Below are 20,389 nucleotides of genomic sequence, written 5' to 3' on the forward strand. Positions count from 1 at the left end.
CAGTCGGGCAAAATTTGCTCAGTTTCAAAGCCTTTTAAATGATGCTCTTACCCCATCTAGTGAAAAGAGAGAGCAATTCCCATCATCAATACAAGTGCGTGTGTGAGTGTGAGTATGTGTGTTTGTGTGTTTCTCTTAAATAAATGTCTGAAGACGCCCTAAGAAACAGAATTAAAAGAGAAAATCAAAGTGTTAACATATTCAAAATGTGATGTAAGTGCAGGAGCGGGCCTTATTTGGAGATTAAGTAAAATAAAAATAAGAAAAACATAAAAATGTATTCGTAATATTATCTTTATATTAATTATTTATTTGCTTTCACTTAATATTCCTCACACAAAGACCACAAGAGGGCATTATTTAATCAGGGCATTGTGGAAAAAAATCTATTACAGATTACACCGAAGTAGAAAAAATCTAGAGCTTTAATATAGATGAAGAATAAAACAGAAAGCCTGGAGCATTTCAAATGACATGAAATAATTTCCAAAATTATAATAACAATAGTAATAAGAATTGTTATTATTAGTAGTAGTATGTGTAATTTAACATTAACATTTATGGAATAGCTATAAAAGCTATTTCAAAAAACACCGTGAATTTAAAATTACAATTACAACATCTCCTTTGTGGAAGAAAGGGTTTACAGAAATAAATTACAGAGTCATACCAGTAACATATAACAAAAGTATCAATTGTTGACAGTAAAATGTATGCATTTAGATATTTTCTCCTGCCATACATTTGATAAGATGAGGTTTAACTGAGCCAAGGCTCGAATCAATTTTGTATCAACATGCTTTCTGGAAAAAGTTCAGCCCGACGTTTATGACATTTCCAGGATAAAACGCGTGCAATTTGTGGAGCACAGAGGGTGCTTTGGAATTATGCGTGTACTTTAAACGTCAGATTTGTCAGAGACAATGAAGTCTGGTGACTAATGGCTGATCCACCTGACAGGGCTTTTTGTTGAAGTCCACAGGAAGTCCACAGGAAGCCTTCAGTGCTCTGCAGCAGGGATTGATGCACTTATAAGAATGCTCTCCAACAAAAGGGATGGCGGCAATTAGGAAAACAAAGGAGAGGAGGGTGCCAGTGATTATAGTTGGAGCACTTCAACAGCCAACACCCAGCTTTTACACTGTCAATTAGAGAAACAATGAAGGGCTTCTGAAAATATACCTTTGAATGGATAATATTTGTGAAATATGTTGTTTTTTTTATTTAAACCCCTGTGATTATAGTTGGAGAAAATATGAATAAAAACATTATTCATTTAAAAAGATGTATTTGTGTGTGATTACTGTGTCAGAATTCCTGTTATTTTTTTATAAGGCACACAAGAAAGACATATTTGGCATTTTTTTCCTTTGTCTGTTATTATATCTGTCTGTCACTATATTTGGTTTTATTTCCTGAAATAAACGAGGCATGAAAACGGCAAACCTGTCTGAGTAGAAAATTGAAAATGAACATCGTGTTTAATTCATAATAACTGCGTTTAGGCTCACTTGAGCGTGCTCAATTAACAAAATTCTAAATGAGAAAAATACGCTGCATGCACATGCCGATTCAATTTTATTCACTTGAGTTTTTACAAGCTACATTTAAAGGCTTATGTTGGCTGATTTGCGGCGTTTGAGTGCTGATTTTGACAGGCACTCACTGCAGAAGGTCAGCAATTCACCTGTAAATCCAGAAATTACCCTGCCTAATTTTTGCTGTCCTTCAGGTGCAGCCTGACAGCTTCCTTTGCATTTTAATGCAGACAACCTGATTATTAAATCTTAGAGGGCCTTTTTTTGTGTCTGAAATAAATGATTTGGGTTGCTGGGCAACCTGACTTGATCAAACACGATTCCCCTCCCCCCGTTTTCAAGCTCATAATTCTTCATCTGTATTCAGGCATCTAGTTCTTAATTAGATTAAGATGCAAAAACCCCCACTGCGTGCAAATTCACACTGATGTACAAATCTCTCTCTCACATCACTCACATACACACACACACACACACAGACAGACACACACACACATACACACACGCGCACACGCGCACACACACACACACGCGCGCTTGATATAGCTTTGCTTTAGTGATGTACACACCCATTTAAAAATATAGCAAGCGGGCCGAAAGGGGTTATTTTATTTGCAATCACAGTAATTTCTAATGAAACTGAAAAATATTTGTAAAAAGACGAATGCATCTATTTTAAACATATAAACCAAAATGTTTAATTTCATGGTGAGATTAATTACTTTCAATTGTAAACTTTTACTTTTGCAGCTCTGATGGACATTATATAAATATGAAACAAACAATTATAGAAAATAAAGGGGAAAAAAATCTGCCACACAGATGCACAACACAATCTACAGCCCAAATAGAAGCACACATCCATGCTCGAATACGCAAACACACTGCAGCTCTTTAGTAAGAAAAAGAGAACAGTGCCAACAGACGGTGCCATACATTACTCTACCACCACACTACACATGCACTCATTTCACCCAAATGGCCCGGCTATACGGAAAGGTGAGGACATTGCACGTTGATATAAAGGGTCATTTGGAGGACTTGTTGGAGCTTCGCACTGTGAAGGATTGGATTTTCACCAGAATGGCTGCGCTTTAACATCACTCTATCTGCCCTTCTCTGCATTTCACTCAAAGCTAAAGGTGCTCAGAATGATGAAGTACGCTGTGTGTTTTTCAGTCTGCCTGTGATTTAAAACCTGGCGACCATTCATAAATGAGCAGGAGTTACTTTGTTTTCTAAATAAAACATTTCTAAACTCACCGAGGGGAAAAAAAAAAAAAAAAATCAGGAACACTTTTGTTTGCATTTGTCTTCAAGGTAAAGTTAAATGGATCATTAAATTTCACTCGATTCGCACTGGTCTTACTGTGGAGGAAGAAGTTGTACGCATATAGCAAACCAAGGACAGTTGGATTTGCCATAAAGAGCATGCCATTTTTGCTGTCCCTGGAGCTATGGCTTTGATTGAATCCTGAAATGAGTTGAAATGTCACAAATCCCTACCAATATGCTCGAAATGAAAATTGGCCTTGGGGTTTTAAGGTTCCCATTAAGAGTGTGCTTAACACGTTCTGTTAAGTGTAGTTGGAGTGCATCAAAAATACAACATCATTACATGTCTCTGCACACTCAAACAAAATGTCCCGAAAATTCCTCGATGTTGAGGGAGTCTCTGTGGTGAAGTGCAAGAGAGCAAAGGGTCGGGCCTCCACAGCACTGAAGCCGGAGAAAAGCCAAGGGGCAGGTGGGTTCAAAAACTAAACCTGGTGATATTTGAGCAAAACAGGAGCAATTATCATGTCAAACAGGCACCGAAAAAGCTTGGCAAATCCTGCATTTCTCTGCTGAATGTTTGTGAAGTGGGGAAAAAAAATCTGAACTCAAACTGGAGCACAAAAGATGTCTGAGCACATGTAAAACTGTCTTTTATCACCAGCTTCCTTTATATACATTACAATACATCTGGCTACTTTTATGTCAAATTACTGATACCTTCTGCAATGTTTTTTTAGTTTAGTTTTTTTTTTTTTTTTTTTTAATAATAAACTCTTCCTCTACATCGGCATCTCCTGTCAGGCTGCTAATGCCTGTCTCGCTCTGGATGCACTGATTTGATACAACCGTTCTCCTTCCTCTCTTTCCCTCATCTCTCAGGTAGCCGTATTTTCAGGAAACAGGAAAATGACTCTCCTCGCTGCTTAGTATTCATGTCACGTAAAGTGGGTCTGTGTTCCTCATTTAGTTCTGTACTGTACAGCTGGGGAGCTGTCCGGCGCACGGCGGCAGTATGCAAATGACTCTGGATTTGAATGGAGATGGAGGTAGACACAAAGCTCAATTAGAGACAGAGAGGGAGAGAGAGATGGTGGGGGAGCTTTGAGTGTCTGGAGGGGGAGGGGATAAAAAAAAAAAAAAAACCCTTGGCTGCTTAATGCCAACCTGAGGAAACCAATGTACGGACACATTCAAAACACAAAGGCACACACGGATGTGAATGCACTTAAATAGCCGGGCAGATTTCTAAAATTCTTGAGACAGGCAGCTGATCTCTGAGGGGGGGCTCAGACAGCTCAGCTCTGTGATGCGTTTCGGTCACACCAATCACACCGAGGAGATCCACCATCATCCATATCACACATATCATCAAAACAAAGAGGTATCAGGCAAGCACAGGTGCACTTCCTCTTTTGTTAAAAGCTCAAACAGAGACTCTCCCATGCGGCAAAGGCGGCCATTTTGTTCTTGGGTGTTAGCCGATGCCCAGCAGCAGTGCAAATCACCTGACCCAGCGCCTGCATGAGTGTCCTTGGAGGAGTCTCTGACATCAGCACTGCCACCCCTGGTTGCCACAGCAACCACAGCACATTTGAGTGTGTGAGGGGGGGGGTGTAGGGCGTTTGAGCTGGGTGGAGGGCAGAATAATTAATATGCACATATAGGGAGTTTGAATCAGGATTTAATTGTATTTGTTGGCGTGTGAAGCCGAAATGGATTGAACGCTACAGCAAAAAAAACGAGGAATATCAGAGAAAGTGGGAAAGAGATTAAGCGGGCTCATTGGTCAGAGAAATCATTTGCATCGTTGTCAAGGTTATTTCCAAATTATTTCCTTTCATACAAGAAAGTAACTTTAGAGATGAGACGGTGGGGAGGTGGGCCACGTTGTGGGGATTATCCTGCTCCTCCTCCTCCTCTAGATTCTCCTCCTCCACAACATTATCATCATGAATAGTTTACAAAGCTGCAAAAGCCAAGGTGACGCTTCACACAGCATCAATCCGTCGGTCAACGTCTGACTTTGTGTCCATAAATTGCAATAATTTCTAGAAAGGTTTTCATATGCAGCTGAGAAATAACAGAGTGCAGACTTGGCTCTGGGTGGATGAGACTAACTTGATCAGGGAGGCTCAAAGATCATTCAGCTGATCTGGTGATGCCGCAAAGTTTGATTTCCCACAAAACACCGCCTGTCACATTATATTGGCACAACCTTTAGTCACAGAGACACACATTTTTGTCTTTCCTCCACACCACCTCACACACTCATATTAGAGAGTTTTACCTGCTGCCTCTGTGTCAATAGCATCCAAACTGTAAGTAAAGAGACTGCAGGGTGCATTGACTGCGTCTCATTACTGCCAGAAGTAGAAACAAAAAATTCAACAGCAGTGTAAAAAAAAAAAAATACACAGGCCTGTGTTTTAGGATATTCTAACACAAGATAAAAAGACAAAAATAAGTCATCTACACCACACTGCGGATTTATGCGAAACAGCAGAGGGAAAGGTGTTTGGTTAGACTGACAACACAGACGTACATGCACACAGTCACTCACGCACGCACGCAAGCATAATACGCCCTATCAGCGCGCGCACACACACACGGGCGCACATAGGCTACAGTAAACGTTGCAATGGTCTCATCAATAATGCATCGGCACTTCATGTTTATGCAATTTACAGGGCAAGACCGAGCGATGGATACTGTAGATGTGAGCCCGGCGCACACTGAACGTATAGCGTTTTACAAGCCTATCACAGTCGCAGCTCAGGCATTAAAGTTAAAATCTTTTCCGCCTGTAGAGAAAGAGATTAAGATAATAAAACAGTCCTCAGCACATACCTGTTAAAGCATTATTTTTCTTTGATTCTGGTTTATGCAGGCTTGAAGGGCTTCATGATAACACCGCACTAAGGAAATAAAACTGTAGCTGTGGTGATATGCAAATTAACGGCTCCCGCCGAATGCAAGGGCATTTATTATTCATAAATTACTCATGTTTATGCAAATTACGGTATACGGAAACACTGGTGGGGGTTGAGTGGCTCCGTCTAAACATACTGTGTGATTCAATTTCTGTTATGCTCTTCCATCTAAAATGATCCAAATCCAGGAATTTGACCAACATGGTTATGAAGCAGCTCAGTTATTCTGAAGTTTCACCCAGGTAGTCATGTGAGCTGACGGTGGGAAATAAGGGAAGTGGAAGGAACTGTGCAAATCAAATGTGGGGGAAATCTTGAAAACCTGTATGGGCAGTTAGTGTAACACACCACACAATGTAGACCTATATTTCTGTACAAACCCCTTTTTTTATATTTGTTTTACACGTATGTCCTCCTATGTAGATGAGGCTCTGCATAAGCAAGTATTTTTTTTTATTAAAAAAACTATATTTTTTGCTCCTATATGTGGATAAACCACTATGCAGAGGTGGCTCTGTATAAGCAGAGTATTGATTTTTTTTTTATTTTAATTGATCAGTTAGGTCTATGTAGATATATGTGGATAAACATTTATTTATTTATTTCATTGAATTTCTCGAACTGATTGATTTCTCTGCATAAGTGATGAAGCCTATATTTTTATGTTTTATTTATTTTTTAAATGGGTAACGTTGTATATTAGGCAACTGAAATGGGTTTGGAATCTGTAGTTGGCTTAATAGTGATGAAGACAACAATTAGTATTTTTAAATGAATGCAGTGCCATGTCATAACTTATTAAAATGGGTATGGTAATTAAATCATATTAAATTAATGCCACGTGATCTAAATGCAGCCACCCACCGCTTTCATGAGATACTTTATCCCACGAAAATAAGAAAAGAAAACTTTATATAATAGTTCTTCAGTGTGTGTGAGTGTGTGTGTGAGAGAAAGAGCGCCGATAAACACATTTTTGTTGCGCACCGTGACTGTAGCCTACATTACGGTAGTAGCGCCGCGCGTCATCAAGTGGCGACAACGTTAACGCAAAAGAGTGGCGACGAGCATCTAATTCATTTTTGTGCTGGATTTTGTATTTTTTGAGTAATTTTTAAGTTCCACGAGGAATTAAAGAAGCTTTTTTTGTACACAGTCACTCTTGCCATCTCACTAAATTGTCGTCTTCTTCCGCGGTAACCGGTTTTGAATGGACTACCCTTTATAAAGTCCCAAATAAAGTAAGTTAACTGATGCTAGTATAAGCTTTTCCTCGTTATTTTTTGACACTCTTCTTGTTTTTCGCTCCGTATTTGACAGTTTTGCGTCCCTGTCCCACAGACGCCGCCATGTTTCACAACAGCTCACAGGGAAAATACTGGATTTTCAAAAGTGAAGACGAAGTTGAGCAGAAAAGATACAAGGCCAACCACAAATTCCGAAACAAGATACTAGAAAGTGGGAAGGTGAGCGAGAATAATCAAATCTACCGCCAAACAAGCACAGGAGTGGACTGTGTGAGAGTTTACTTCACCTGCTGCCGTGTCTCTGTCTCTGTCTCTGTCTGAATCAGCCCGCAGTCAGTGAGTCCAGGTTCCTGGAGCGACACGAGGAAGAGGTTTTATTCCGACACTACGAGAGGAGGATGCTGGACTTCTGCAACGCTTTCAAGCCCGCCATGCCAAAGTCTGTGGTGGTATGTGTGTGCTGTCTTTTCACCTGCGTGGAAACAGCGTGACCTCACTGCCGGTACATATCTGACCCAAGTGTGTCTCACCTGTGCAGGGTACGGCTCTCATGTACTTCAGAAGATTTTACTTGAACAACTCCATCATGGAGTACCACCCCAGGATTATCATGTGAGTACTTCTGATCGGCCATATTTCATTTTTGGAATATGTTCTTTTTTATTTATTTATTTATTTGTTTGTTTTGAATGTCCAAATAATCCTACCTTTTGATAACAATGGTAAGCTAACAATAGAAAACTCTGAAGCTCAATATCTTAAAACTGCCCCAAATACACATGGAGCCTTATTCTACAATTCTACAATTTCATTTAGCAGACGCTTTTATCCAAAGCGACGTACAACATAAGCAAGAATTTAGACTTAAGGAAAAAACCCCTAGTAAGTGCAAAAAGTGCTTCAGGTGTGATTGGTCACAGGTATTGCCGTCTAGTGGCAGAAGAAGTCCCCACCCCTTCTTTTTTTTTTATTTTTTGGAAACCAAAGTAATAACCACCATCATAATTCTATGATGGTGTAATGTGTTTGTGGCAACATCTGCAAAAGTGGTTTTAGCTTTACACACATTTACTGTATGTAGCTTTTAGCCAACAAAAATACTTAACTGCACATGCAAGTTGAGTGATATTATTCGGCGAAATAAGTTGGTTTAACTCTTAACGTGACACGCACTTTAATGAAGTTCATACTCGTTGACTGAAGTTTTCTGAAAATGTTCCTTTCTTTGGCTTATTGTCGATAAAAGAGTGATGTTTACCATTTAGACAGGATTACATTTGCCTTATGTCATTTTAATCATCAGCTGTTGCAAATATACACATCAGCAAAACTGCTGAAAAGCATGTCGCTCAGCCTTGTTCTGACCAGTCTACACAACCTTTTCACACTTCCTGTTTTAGGCTGACGTGTGCATACCTGTCCTGTAAAGTGGATGAGTTCAACGTGTCCAGCACCCAGTTTGTGGGTAACCTTCTGCAGGAGACCCCCGATGGGCAGGAAAGGGTTCTGGAGCAGATTCTGGAGTACGAGCTGCTGCTGATCCAACAACTCAACTTTCACCTGGTCGTCCACAACCCCTACAGACCCATGGAGGGTCTGCTCATCGACCTCAAGGTAAGCGGATCCCCGAGAGATCTGAATATTGCTCTTGTACTCATAAACTGTCACAGCGCTAACCTAGCTCACTTATGTAGTAGTCCGGATTATTTGTCCTGTCTCAATGAACCATCGCCTTTTCGCACATTTCATCTCTCAGACAAGATACCCCACGCTGGAGAACCCAGAGTCGCTGAGGAAGAGTGCCGATGACTTTCTGACACAGGCAGCCATGACAGACGCAGGACTGCTGTTTCCTCCGTCTCAGATCGCTTTAACTGCTATTTTGAATAGCGCCTCAAGAGCCGGACTCAGCATGGAGAGGTGGGTCCTTAGGCAAGAAAAACAAAAACAAAAACCTTAAAGGAATACTTGATATCAATTATTGGCAATGCATTGTATTGAATTTGTGAAGAAAATGTTTTTCTCACAAGCCTCTAGTGGACAAAGACAAAATTTGGAGGATATTCTTAATGAAGTCACAGGAGGCCGCATTTAACTGTAGCAAAACTCACGCAACTGGTGCAGTATAATCCATGTCATTTATCCAATCATATGCTCAGTACTTCCCAAACATGTGTTTTTGCTAAAAACTTACTATTTAAAGTTGAACTGAAAGCAAAACTTATCCACGCTTTCTCTAAAGTCAGACTCCACTGACAAAAAACAGTAGTTTAACCTCACCTGTGACAGGAGCTGCTGGTCTACCTCAATCAGTTAGCTTGTGTTGTGTGACGTTAATGTCATAAAACGTTAATTGGGATTCATAAAAATCACACAATAATACAAAGCTAACACAAAGAGGAGGCAGAAGAAGACTAGCAGCTTCTCGTGTTCAAGAGGTAAGATTGCTGTTTTTGTCACTGGAGTCTGGCTTTGAAGAGAGTATAGATAAGTTTTACTTTCAGTTCAATTTTAAATACTCAGGCCGAAAATTCATGTGTTTGGGAAGTACTGAGCATACCACTGGATAAATGACACTTAGATCATACTGCACGAGTTATGTGCCTTTTTGTAATTAGATGTTTTGATACAGTTTTGCTGTTGTCAAAAGCGGACCCCTTTAAATGCAGTTTGTCAAGAATTATTTGAGTTTTTGGATTCTTCTTTCATAGTGGAGGCGTGCACAAAAATGAAAGTTTTCTTCACAAATTCAGTGTAGCATTGGGGGAAAAACTGATATTAAAGTAGTAATTTTGGGGGGTGAAGTATTCTATTAAATGGAAATTTTACTGAAGAAAAACGTTTGTTGTTTTGAATACTTAGCTACCTGACTGAATGTTTGCGACTGAAAGAGGACAAAGAGACTCTCTCAAAGATGTATGACTCAATGAGACGTAAGTGAGCTGCACCTTCAACTTGACACCACAAGATGGTGATAGTGAGCTGTTTTAGGCTTCACTGTAGTGCGCAATACAGAAAGCGTCTGAGTCTGAGATTTAAGTAAATGTTTCCTGTTTTCATCCAGGGATGAAAACCCTCCTAAAGAAGTATGAACTTCCCAAACCAGAGGAGGTGAACGCTTACAAAAAGAAGTTGGAGAGGATCCATGTTGAATTTGCCAGTACAAGCAAGTAAGGAGATGAGTCATCTGCTTTTGTTTTCTTTGTTTTCTGTTTCCAGTGATCACAGAAATCAACATAGTGTCACACTATATAATATGAAAAGGCATAATATGTGACTTAATTGTGGATTTGAGACACCATAGTGAATATTTTTTGTTTTTTTAATCTAGTTCCTATATTAAGACATATCAAGTGTAATATAAATTTGAGCACATTTTTAGCTTCAACATTTAATTTAGTTAGATACAAAATTTACTATGTTGCAGTGCATTGGTGCTGGTATCAGAGATGCTGTTACTATCCCCCAAACCCAAGTAAACAACTCAAGTTTTCCGTTGTCATACGTAGTAACAGTTTTATTTTAGCCAGGTTGTCGTATCTAAGATGCAAAAAGGTTCAAGGTTCAGTATCAGGTAGAAAAATAAAAAGGAACACATTATCAGCTGTATGAAATACAGAAAGGAAGTACAACAGCACGCCACATTCCTACCTACATCATCCATACCATGTAGCACAGCTCATCTTCTTGGTATCGTTGATGAGGAGACTTTTCGGCTCATTCGAAATCACGCATCTGTCGCCAGCGGTCTGTTAACACTTGGTGAGGTTGGTGAGGTCCGTGGTATCTTTAAGTGCAACTACAGTAAACAGTTTGGTAAACTTGAGCTATGACAGGCACAGATTCAGACTCTGCAGCTGCTTGAGTCATCAGGAGGCACAGCGGGCCGACCCTTTATGACTTTGAAGTTGATAAATCTGTGCATGGCATGACTTCTCACGATGAATCTATAGGAAAACAGTCGGTGCAGATGGAGGTGTACTGAAACGTCACCCGTGATGGCAGGAGAGCAAGAGAGAGACTGCAAAATGCATGAAAGCTTTTGTTCACACCCCAAGGCTTAGAGGGAGTTCAGGTGATGTTTGTTAGAGCAGCATATATGTAGGCCCACACACTAATAGCAGGATCCATTCGGGGTTAACACATGCACAGGACAGGTTACAGATATCTCCTACAAATCTATCTTTCAGCTCTGGTCAGCTAGATCATACACAAACACCTTTTACTTCTATACAAGCCTAAGTATATAATATCAACAAACAAAGCAGCATATAAAAATGTAACAAGTGGTGCTGCTTGGTAGTTCATACACAAAGACGATGGACGTCGTTAATGGTTTTGAAGGAAGAGCTTGTAAAATCCGGTGGCGTGGGTGAGCGGATGGTGTGTAGAAAGGGAGTTAAGGCTTGTGTCATCTTGGAGAGAGGTGCTGTGTTTAAATTCCCTGATGACAGCAGAAAACGCTACTTCAATGCTTTGGATTGCCTCCCCTGTAATCCTCGCAAAGTTTTGTCCAAGGAAAGGATCGGCTGATCAGGGCGCCATGTTTGTCTGGTTTCCATATCGATCAGCAACCAGTCAAACTGAGGGAGAGGCAGGCATACCAGGATCAAGGAAGTTCAGACATTTCTGCAGTTGACTGTATCTCAGGTCCAGTGTTCATAGAAATCATCTCCTCAAGGTCTTCGGCGACAAGGCTTCTTGTCAAATTTCAATCAGTTCAACACGTCGTCGTGTCTGAAGCATTTTGGGAAGGGCTTTGGAAGGACAGTATTCAGATATGCAGCAAGTGGTTTCCCGTGGAGAAGAGCCATATTGTGTTTGAACTGCCAGGAATTTAGGCCACATGCTTATAAATACAAACTGACTTAAGTCTTCAGTCGGACACCTCACGGGAGGAGGCCTCGCTTTGGCTGGCTGGCTGTGTGGTCTGAATACCACACTTTGATTCTCGGGTGGAAATCTGTAAAACTCACATTACCTGGATGGCAGCAGCCAGTGACATGATGGTGCACTCTGTCCTGTAAGATAAAGTGGACATGTTTGTGAAAGGCACATGCTTGGAGAATCACTTAATTTTTCGTTTGTATTAAAATGCGCATCAGTTTTTCTGTAAATATTCACACACAGTGTGAATAATTCTAAATGAAGTTACATAACGCTTGACAATGAAGAGACATGAGGAAACTACGACTACTAATGGTGATCATGAAGGCGTAGTGGAAACTAGATGCCACATTATTCACCTAAATGAGGGTTGAAAATGGACTTTGTCACAAACGTTGAATGTAAGGAACAGAGTTCACCAACAGTTATGGCTTGCAAGGATAATTCTGACTGAAATATTCACCAGCATATTTTTGAAATGCTCAAAAGTGAAATTACTTTTGCATTGCAGCAAACGAAAGAGAGGGTATGAAGAAGATGGCCATGTATCAAAAGAACCACGTCTGGCAGAAGAGGTGAGACAGTATTTTGCAATACAGCCCCACATTCAAAAAACCTAGTTAAGCTACAAATTTCTTGTAAAAATCCCTCTAATATGAACCTTTTTTTTAATTGCAGGACTGGACTGACGAAGACCAGTTATGAGCATTTACCCCCAAATGGTTCTGGATCCAAACAAAGTTTAACAAAACAAAGTTGTTGTATTAGTTAATTCCAATATTAAACTTGCTGGATGATGGCGTTATAGAAAGCACAGGGTGTCACAGACAGTTTGCTTCAGTGTAAATGTTATATTTACATTCCTACAAGACACTATCAAATCTTGTGTTTGCCTTTGTTCTGCAGTAAGAATAAAGATATTTTTCTACATTTTGTGTCTATATGTTTCTGCATGTTAAAAAACAGAATATAATGTTTATTACACATGATACTGTGTGCATGTTTCTCCACCTTTGTCAGGGGACAATGAATGACTCCATAATCTACTTTACAAAAACTGTTTAATAAGTGCATGCATGTCTGATACAGTCTGTACTATTCAAAAAAATTATTTACTGCTGTAAACACTTTCATTTTACTTGGTTTCTCTGATTAAGTGTCTTGTCTGGCATTGAGAAGTTGCAAAAAAGACTTAACCAAATAATCAAAAAATAGCTGATACAATATGAGGAAAAGAAATTCAGCTCATCTCACTTATATACTCATGATTCCAGCAAGAGAATTTATTCTTAATATAAAATAACCATACTTTTCTGAAAGACTTTGTTCCAATCTAGAAAACAAAGAAAGAAAAAAAGAACAAATAGTCAGAAATGCTAGTTTCAGCACTTTGCGGATATTGTCACAACCTTAAAATAAATCAGTCAATTACAGTATAAAAAGCATTATCGCTCATAATCCAGTTACAAGAAAAGGGGACTGAGAGAACTAGCTTCTTCATGTCAGTTTCCTCATATTGAGCAGGAGGGAGGGGGATACACTTTGGCAACCTGTGCTATCAAAACACATAGTGGGTACAAAGAAACCTCTTGAAATCTTAATATTTGGCCCTCATGATGAAGGTAATGAAATGTACCCGAGTCAGAATCGTGAACACAGTTTATGAGGGAAAATATGTTTCCTGTGCATACAGCTGTCAGTCAGTGGTGCAAGTTTCTTTTTTCTTTTTCTTTTTTAATTTATGTTTTTAAGTACTGCGTTGGTTGTTGTACTCAGCTGCTGTTGTTGCATAGCTCTCTTGTGGTGAACCGGACAAGATGGCAGGTGGGTGGGTATGGGCGGGACTACTGGAGGACATGATGGAGGGGTTGCCATGGTGATGAGGGTAGAGCATGCTAGGTCTCCCCTGCGCTGCACTCCGGTGGTGGAGGAGACTTGACGGAAGGATGGGAAGATGAGAGGAGAGGAGGAGTGCAGTACTACCTGTTGCTGTTGGACATGGCATACTGAGCCTGCTTCTGCTGGAGGAGCTCTGTGATGGCCAGCAGCTTTTTCAACACATGCTGCAGACAGGAAACAAGAATTACATAAATCTTCCAAAAAGGGGGATAGCATTAATCATCCTGTGCATGCATGGCTGTGCATGTCATCAGCGTTCTGACCTGCTGCGCTCCCCTCTCGTTGCTCAACGTCCGGAGCTCGTCTGAGTGTGTGGCACAGACCTCATGCAGCGCAGCCAGGTCCCGGGACAGGTCTGTCTTTAAGTGCTCTGTGGTTTCAGGGAGGTCAGGGACATTCTACGAACACAGTGGACAATTTTATAAGACTGTGAAGTTTAGTCAGCAGTCAGGGTTGGCAAAGAAGACAAAGGGCATTTACATATTAGGTATGATTAATTCATACCGCGCATGAGTACATTTGCCCCCCTCTCTCTACTCCCCCGCTGCTCAGCTGTCACATTAGTAACGTTCCATAACAGAGGTACACTTGTGTTATCATCGATGTGACATTTTTGTTGTGCTACAGTGTAGAAAAGGGCACCACACACAGAGGGACACTTATGCCCCGGGGACCAGCCAAGCATCGAGGCAAAACTCTGCTCCTGGCCAAATGTGGAGCTTCTGTGGTCGGTTGTGAAGCTCTCCACCTCCAACCAGAGCTCTAACTATAGGTCGAAGATGGCAGCAAAGCCAGATCTGGGTCTCTCTGCAATGGGCTGCACTGCCATCTGATTAAATTTAAATTGTTCATAACAGGTTAAAAACTCCTTCTGGTCGTCTTCAATAGTAGTCTGTGTTTTAGTACAGATGGTAATGCGTACTGTATCGGAGTACACATGAGGCATGTTTTTTTAAGTGGAATCATGCACGGTTCAGCATACCATGCCCGGGTACGGCACAGTATTCACATTAATCAGATGAACTGGACTTTGTGATCAAGTGTATTCAGATCTAGGCCCGGTCCCTGATGTAAAAGCTCTCTGAGAGACTTCTGATGATTTGATCAAACTGCAAAGAATGTTACTCACCCCCAACTCGTCCAGAAACATGATCATCCTGTGCTTGTTGTTTTTGATGAAAGGGTTCACACCCTCCATATAGGGTTCCTGTTTGAGATTAATTTTTTTTTTTTTTTTAGAATGAGTCTATTATAACTTACAGGAGACATAACAAACAGTAGTGCAAATTACTCATCTGATGTAAAGCCACTGTCAAAATTGTATTCCTACTGCATGATATTGCTACAAGTATATTATTCATACCTTAGCACCAAATTCAACCAGGTTGGCCAGGTTCTGGACAGATTTTGCCACCAGGGTGAGGGTCCTGCCTGCTGCTGATGATGGAGGGTCTGTGAGAAGACATGGAAGTACAAAACAAACATTGTAACAGGCCACGTGGCAAACCAGGATTTTGAGGGCTTCTGACTGGATGCTCACCAGAAATTATGTTGAACAATCGGGGATTGAGGATGGCAGGACAGATCAGTCTTAGAAAGACAAAGCCACTGGAAGAACAGAACAGAAGTCCAGGTTAGACAGAATAAAAACGAACACTTGATAAAGATAAAGATACAGATAAAGCTGACAGCTTTTTTTATGCTCAAAAGAATTATGTCCAACATTGACTTTTTGTGTGTTTACCTTACAACCCTTGTCCGCATTGTGGTGTTGGTGGGCCATTTCTGCTGCACAGACTTCTGCAGACAGCCATAGATGAACCTCAAAGTCCTGGATGGATCATCACAGAGAAACAATGACTGTATTGGCTTTATTTGACTTTTGGCTTTATCTTTGTGTTCCAACAGTCTGTTAAAATGATTCACCAACATAAAAGGACAAAACTGTGTGTGGGTAAATGTGTGTTCGTTCTTACGGTGGGAGGATCTCAGCAGCCATGAAGATCTTCTCTACCAGCTCAGACAGGATGTTGAGGAGATGAGCAAGGTTCAGATTCACATCTTCATTCTTTTCCAGTTTGGAGGGGTTCAGCTTAAAACAAGTAAAAAAGAAAGAGAGAGAGATGGGAGGGTAAATAGGAAAAACAAATTAGAAGGAATTCAAATTCACAATCAATGAGATAAGAAACTATTATTCTACAGTAATCGGCATTTTGATACATTCTGTGTATCTGGTGGAAATTGGTCAGCCACTAGTAAGTGCATTTGTGATATTTCCCATTTTTGACACAGGAGAAGTGAAGAACAACAAAATAGCTCATGCCCTGACTAGACATTCATCTCAATGGGTGTATGAACTCTATAAGAACTGCAGTGTTTTGAAATATTTATTGCAACTAAGGCTCACACAGCAGCCTTGAGACCTCAGCTTAGTTGATGCTGTGTCACTGTTTTTCTTTGCATCAACGTTGCAGACCTGCAGAGCGACTGCACTGATATGATATAAATGCCATGTATTGAATGTGGTACCACAGATATGCGCAGGGGGAAATAACTTAGATACTTGTACTGCCGTGTGTAAAGAGAGAAAAACCCTTTTGTAGGCCTTTACCTCACAGGACTGCTTGCTCTCCATGATCTTGAGGATGGTGTCTTTGAGAGCGTGGTGAACAAATGGCGTGGCCGTGGCCTTCATGTACTGCTCCATCAGTGTGCTGGCCAGTGTGGTCGCTCTGAATAATGTTGTGGCTTCATCTGGCAGAAGTGCACAAGCAAAGAAGGTTATGCAAGTGTATAAGCGCATGGTTTTGCATATTTTTGAGCTGAAGCACCTCAATGAGAAAATCAAAAAACAATAAAACTGAGCCCTTTGAAACACAGTGCTGAGGTGTTGATACGGGATTGAAGGTTTCAGCGACCATTTACAGTACATTTACCGGTCCATTTTCATGGACAAAAGTTCAAAGCTTTTCCATGACTTTTCAAGGACATTAAATAGAAAATCCATCTCCTACTTGCACATGGTTTTCAAACATATCACTCTAGTTTATTCAAACTGTTCCAGCTAGCTGGCACGCATAGAGGGAGACACAGAACGGAGGGAGAAAATGAAGCGTGTGTAAGGGTAAACTAAAAGTCACATTAACTCATATTAGAGCTACTAAGTTGCATCATGGAAGCTTCAGAAAATAAATTGTCTGTTACGTTACATTACATATACTATTCATGGAAGATAACTTACAGTTTCATTACACTCAACAAAAATTTCATCATGTTTCAAACATTTTCAATAAAATTGCTAATTCTTTAACTTTTCCAGGACTGGAAAATGTGATTGTGAAATTTCATCCTCTTTTCATCATCTCCAGGTTTTCCGTGGAGGAGTTACACATAAACATTATCATTTTATTTAACATTAACATAATGTGGGTTCCTAAAGGAAAATATAAGCATATCAAAATAATGCAGCAATGCTTTTTGTTTGTTTTGAATTCTTTGAAATTATTATTAGTATTGCTTTCTTTCTTACCCTCCATGTTAATCTCTCTGTCGTTGAGTGTCCTGAGTAGAGGGGCTTCAGCCTTCTCATGTCTAAAGATCCGCAGAAGGAGGCTTGCCAATAAGGTGCGGTCCTGACCACACACATGGGCCAGAGCGTAGATGACATGGAACTCTTTCTGCAAGATCATCTGCAGAGGACACAAGACAATGATATCGTTGTCATTTTAACTGAATAACAGAGAAGCAGACAGGGGGCAGAAGTTGCAATCAAAACCACTTTTTGGCTGATCAGACCTCTTTAAATTCGCTGTATTCCTCTTCGGGCATGATCTTCTCCATGGAGTAGCGGGCACGTACACGTAAAGAGCCTGGCTCAATGCCCTTCAGAGGCACGTGGGAGCTGAGAGGGAACCACTCATCAATCATCTGGCCTTTCTGCAGACGGTTCAGCTGGCAACGCATGAACACTGAGGGGGAGAGAGATTGAGGCATGAAAAGGTGGAAGAAATGTCAAACAAACAAAAGGTGATGAGGTTAGTGCAGAGACTTACAGAGATTACTTTTGTTTTAAAATTTACAGATGTACTTACAGATGTCACTTTCTTTGCTCTTTTTTGTTTTGTTGCTCAGGCTGATTTCAAATCGGTTGATTTCACTCGACAAGTCACTAAAACAACAGATAAATATATTTTAGAATTGTGTAAACAATTTGAGAAGAATAAAATGTAAATGGAGCAAGAGCTGCGGGAGAATCCAAGGGAGGAAAATATGCATTCAGATATGTGACAGACTCACTCAAAGATGAACTCCTCAGTGAAGACGGGGTTCTGCCCCTCTCTCGGGTGCGTCTTAGCCACCTGGACACTGTTCAGGTAGATGTTACAGTAAGGGTTGGTGAAATACTTCACTGGCAGCTTGTGGGCCTCCTCCACATACAGCACCAGGCTGCTCACCTAAAGAAAAAAACAACAGGATTCAGCACACAAAACACATACATATGCATAACACAGCATACTGTATATACATATGAATTGCATTTTCAACATTATGAACTGAAATATATATTTTATAAATGAATACCAACAATGAAGAGAACATTTCAGAGAATGAAACATCTCAAGAGGACAGCAAGAGACCACCCACTCCTGATGACGCACCATCCCACCTCTGCAGAAAATGTGATCTTTCCGGTTCACAATACTTTTACATGAGTGTGCTTACATGGAAATGAATAACACATTAAAGAGGCTTATCACTGTCACTGCATTTAGAACAGGGGGGCAGTGAATGAAGATTTGCAGCCTCTTATACTACTGAAACACAAAGCTATATTTCTTCATGGCTCCAGAACTGAGACACCGGTGCTGCTGCCGTTGTTTGTATTAATGGTAGGTCACTCGTCTGTGCAGGTAATTGGCGGGACTCAATAACCAGCATGAGATGTATACATGCAGCAGTATGCTGATGATGTCTTTCAGACTATTCTGCTCTACTCAAACTCAAATTTGAGAAGCACCAAGTATGAAAATGGACAAGTCTGCCAAGGAAGGTCCCTTAGTCTCTTATTGTGTGTTTAAATAAATGCACTTAGCCACTAAATTTGATTAATTCTGACCTTCAATTTTTACAATTAGTCAATCCTGGGGGTTTTACACCTGAGTGATAAATACCTTTTTACTGGCTTGTTGAATTTGATCATCGGCTGCTTTACTTAGTCTACATGGCTGATGGTATATGTACCTGTCTAAGCCTCTTGTTGGAGGTTGGCTGAGTGGTTTTCCTTAAGTTACTGCAGAAGGTTTGAAGGCATTTCATCCAATCCTGCAAACACAGAACACTGTCAGAACATTTGTAAAACACAGCTGTGATGGGATTTGTCTCCGTTAGAACTCACAGCACTGTAAACTGTTCACATACTTTGAAATTATTTGTTTTCTGAAAAATAAAATGATTAGCTCTTCGTCACATGGAGAGATCCTGATTACCACTTCATTTAACTATACAATAGTGCTCTGTATTTGAAACAGAATCAGTTCAGGCTTGATTTTTTTTCTAAATCACAGAAACAGTTTACAGCATTTCATTTCATTTTTGAGACAGAGCACACAGTAGTCACTAGGTTTTTGGACTGGACATGAGGACAAACAAGATGTGCATGTAATTTTACCCTGTTTGATGAGACAGATACCAGTGACAGGGCAAGGGTGACCCTGTTATTACCTGTGCCTGCTCTGGAGCTTCCCCCGCAAAGTAGAATATGTACTGTTCCTCACTAAAGTGCTGGACGACAATCTGGAAACAGTGTGGCCTGAAAGAAGTAAAAAAACAGAAGAGAAGAATGGTAAGTACTTTGTAATGTATGATACATCATTTTAAAGAAATTGCTTTTATGTGGTGTCTGGGCAACTGATCACTCAGAGCTGAGATACAGCACTCCCTGACAATTTTACAGAATTGGACCAAGAACACAACTTTGACATATCACCTGCCAAACAGACTGTCATGGACGCCATACACGGAGCACACACTTAGGTCTATCAGCCCTTTGGGTTTGGTGGCTCTCTTCTCACTCTCAAAGTAGATTAGCTGGGCATCGTTACCCTCCAAGATGAAGTAAAGGTTCTTCCATCGTTTACCTTTGCCTGAAGATGAGAGGAACCGACAAACAATTTATAAAAATTGGAGATCCTAGCTGACTTAAACACAAGACAGGACTGACAAATATTGTGCATTATAGAACAGGTGCCACTAAAAATCTCTAATAAAATGCTATACAAGAAAGATGTTACATATACCTTTGTTAAACTGGAGGTAGCCTTTCTTGACAATGTTTTTGTAGAAAGCGTCTTTTGTTTTCCGCCTGATAGTGTTATAAATTTCTCTCCCATCCACTGTGTCACTGAGAACTTGTTCTTGGTGCTGTGGTAAATACATAAAAAAATCCAGCCATTACACAACCATCAAATGAAAAGACTAGCTTACATTACAATATTTTTTGTTAATTAAGTGCTGCAGCAGAGATGTTTTAGATTTTGTAGAAACAAAATGTCATCAAGAACTAGTGCTGACATCAATATCTAGATACTTTGCATGCCAGTATAGGTGTGCA

General features: G+C 40.3%; 2 protein-coding genes across 2 annotated transcripts in view; one reads left to right on the forward strand and one right to left on the reverse strand.

Annotated features, from left to right (window-relative positions):
- The first annotated feature begins 6,791 nt into the window (after positions 1-6,791).
- On the forward strand, positions 6,792-13,503 carry ccnh (cyclin H). Its single transcript, XM_042487578.1, has 10 exons — positions 6,792-6,987; positions 7,088-7,212; positions 7,320-7,442; positions 7,532-7,605; positions 8,394-8,607; positions 8,750-8,913; positions 9,856-9,926; positions 10,058-10,163; positions 12,392-12,455; positions 12,559-13,503. The coding sequence occupies exons 2-10, from the start codon at positions 7,096-7,098 to the stop codon at positions 12,583-12,585; spliced, it is 960 nt and encodes a 319-aa protein (XP_042343512.1). The 5' UTR covers positions 6,792-6,987; positions 7,088-7,095; the 3' UTR covers positions 12,586-13,503.
- Positions 13,140-20,389, reverse strand: part of rasa1a (RAS p21 protein activator (GTPase activating protein) 1a) — a 28,597-nt gene continuing 21,347 nt past the window's right edge. Inside the window, exons 10-25 of the mRNA XM_042487576.1 lie at positions 20,076-20,199; positions 19,766-19,922; positions 19,501-19,588; positions 19,021-19,101; positions 18,076-18,233; positions 17,871-17,947; positions 17,575-17,747; positions 17,309-17,468; positions 16,391-16,533; positions 15,756-15,871; positions 15,524-15,610; positions 15,320-15,387; positions 15,143-15,231; positions 14,909-14,986; positions 14,043-14,177; positions 13,140-13,943 (exon numbers count right to left, since the gene is read on the reverse strand). Of these exons, the coding sequence (XP_042343510.1) occupies positions 13,860-13,943; positions 14,043-14,177; positions 14,909-14,986; positions 15,143-15,231; positions 15,320-15,387; positions 15,524-15,610; positions 15,756-15,871; positions 16,391-16,533; positions 17,309-17,468; positions 17,575-17,747; positions 17,871-17,947; positions 18,076-18,233; positions 19,021-19,101; positions 19,501-19,588; positions 19,766-19,922; positions 20,076-20,199 (1,818 nt within the window). The 3' untranslated portion in view covers positions 13,140-13,859. The remainder of the gene's footprint in view (positions 13,944-14,042; positions 14,178-14,908; positions 14,987-15,142; positions 15,232-15,319; positions 15,388-15,523; positions 15,611-15,755; positions 15,872-16,390; positions 16,534-17,308; positions 17,469-17,574; positions 17,748-17,870; positions 17,948-18,075; positions 18,234-19,020; positions 19,102-19,500; positions 19,589-19,765; positions 19,923-20,075; positions 20,200-20,389) is intronic.

This window comes from Plectropomus leopardus, chromosome 6, assembly GCF_008729295.1.
Source record: "Plectropomus leopardus isolate mb chromosome 6, YSFRI_Pleo_2.0, whole genome shotgun sequence".
Taxonomy (NCBI): domain Eukaryota; kingdom Metazoa; phylum Chordata; class Actinopteri; order Perciformes; family Serranidae; genus Plectropomus; species Plectropomus leopardus.

Bases quoted from the DNA above. Each gene is read 5' to 3' on its own strand.
- ccnh (XM_042487578.1), top strand. From the start codon at position 7,096: ATGTTTCACAACAGCTCACAGGGAAAATACTGGATTTTCAAAAGTGAA. The intron at 8,914-9,855 runs GTGGGTCCTTAG...TTGAATACTTAG, and splicing joins GCCGGACTCAGCATGGAGAG to CTACCTGACTGAATGTTTGC. The intron at 10,164-12,391 runs GTAAGGAGATGA...TTTGCATTGCAG, and splicing joins GAATTTGCCAGTACAAGCAA to CAAACGAAAGAGAGGGTATG.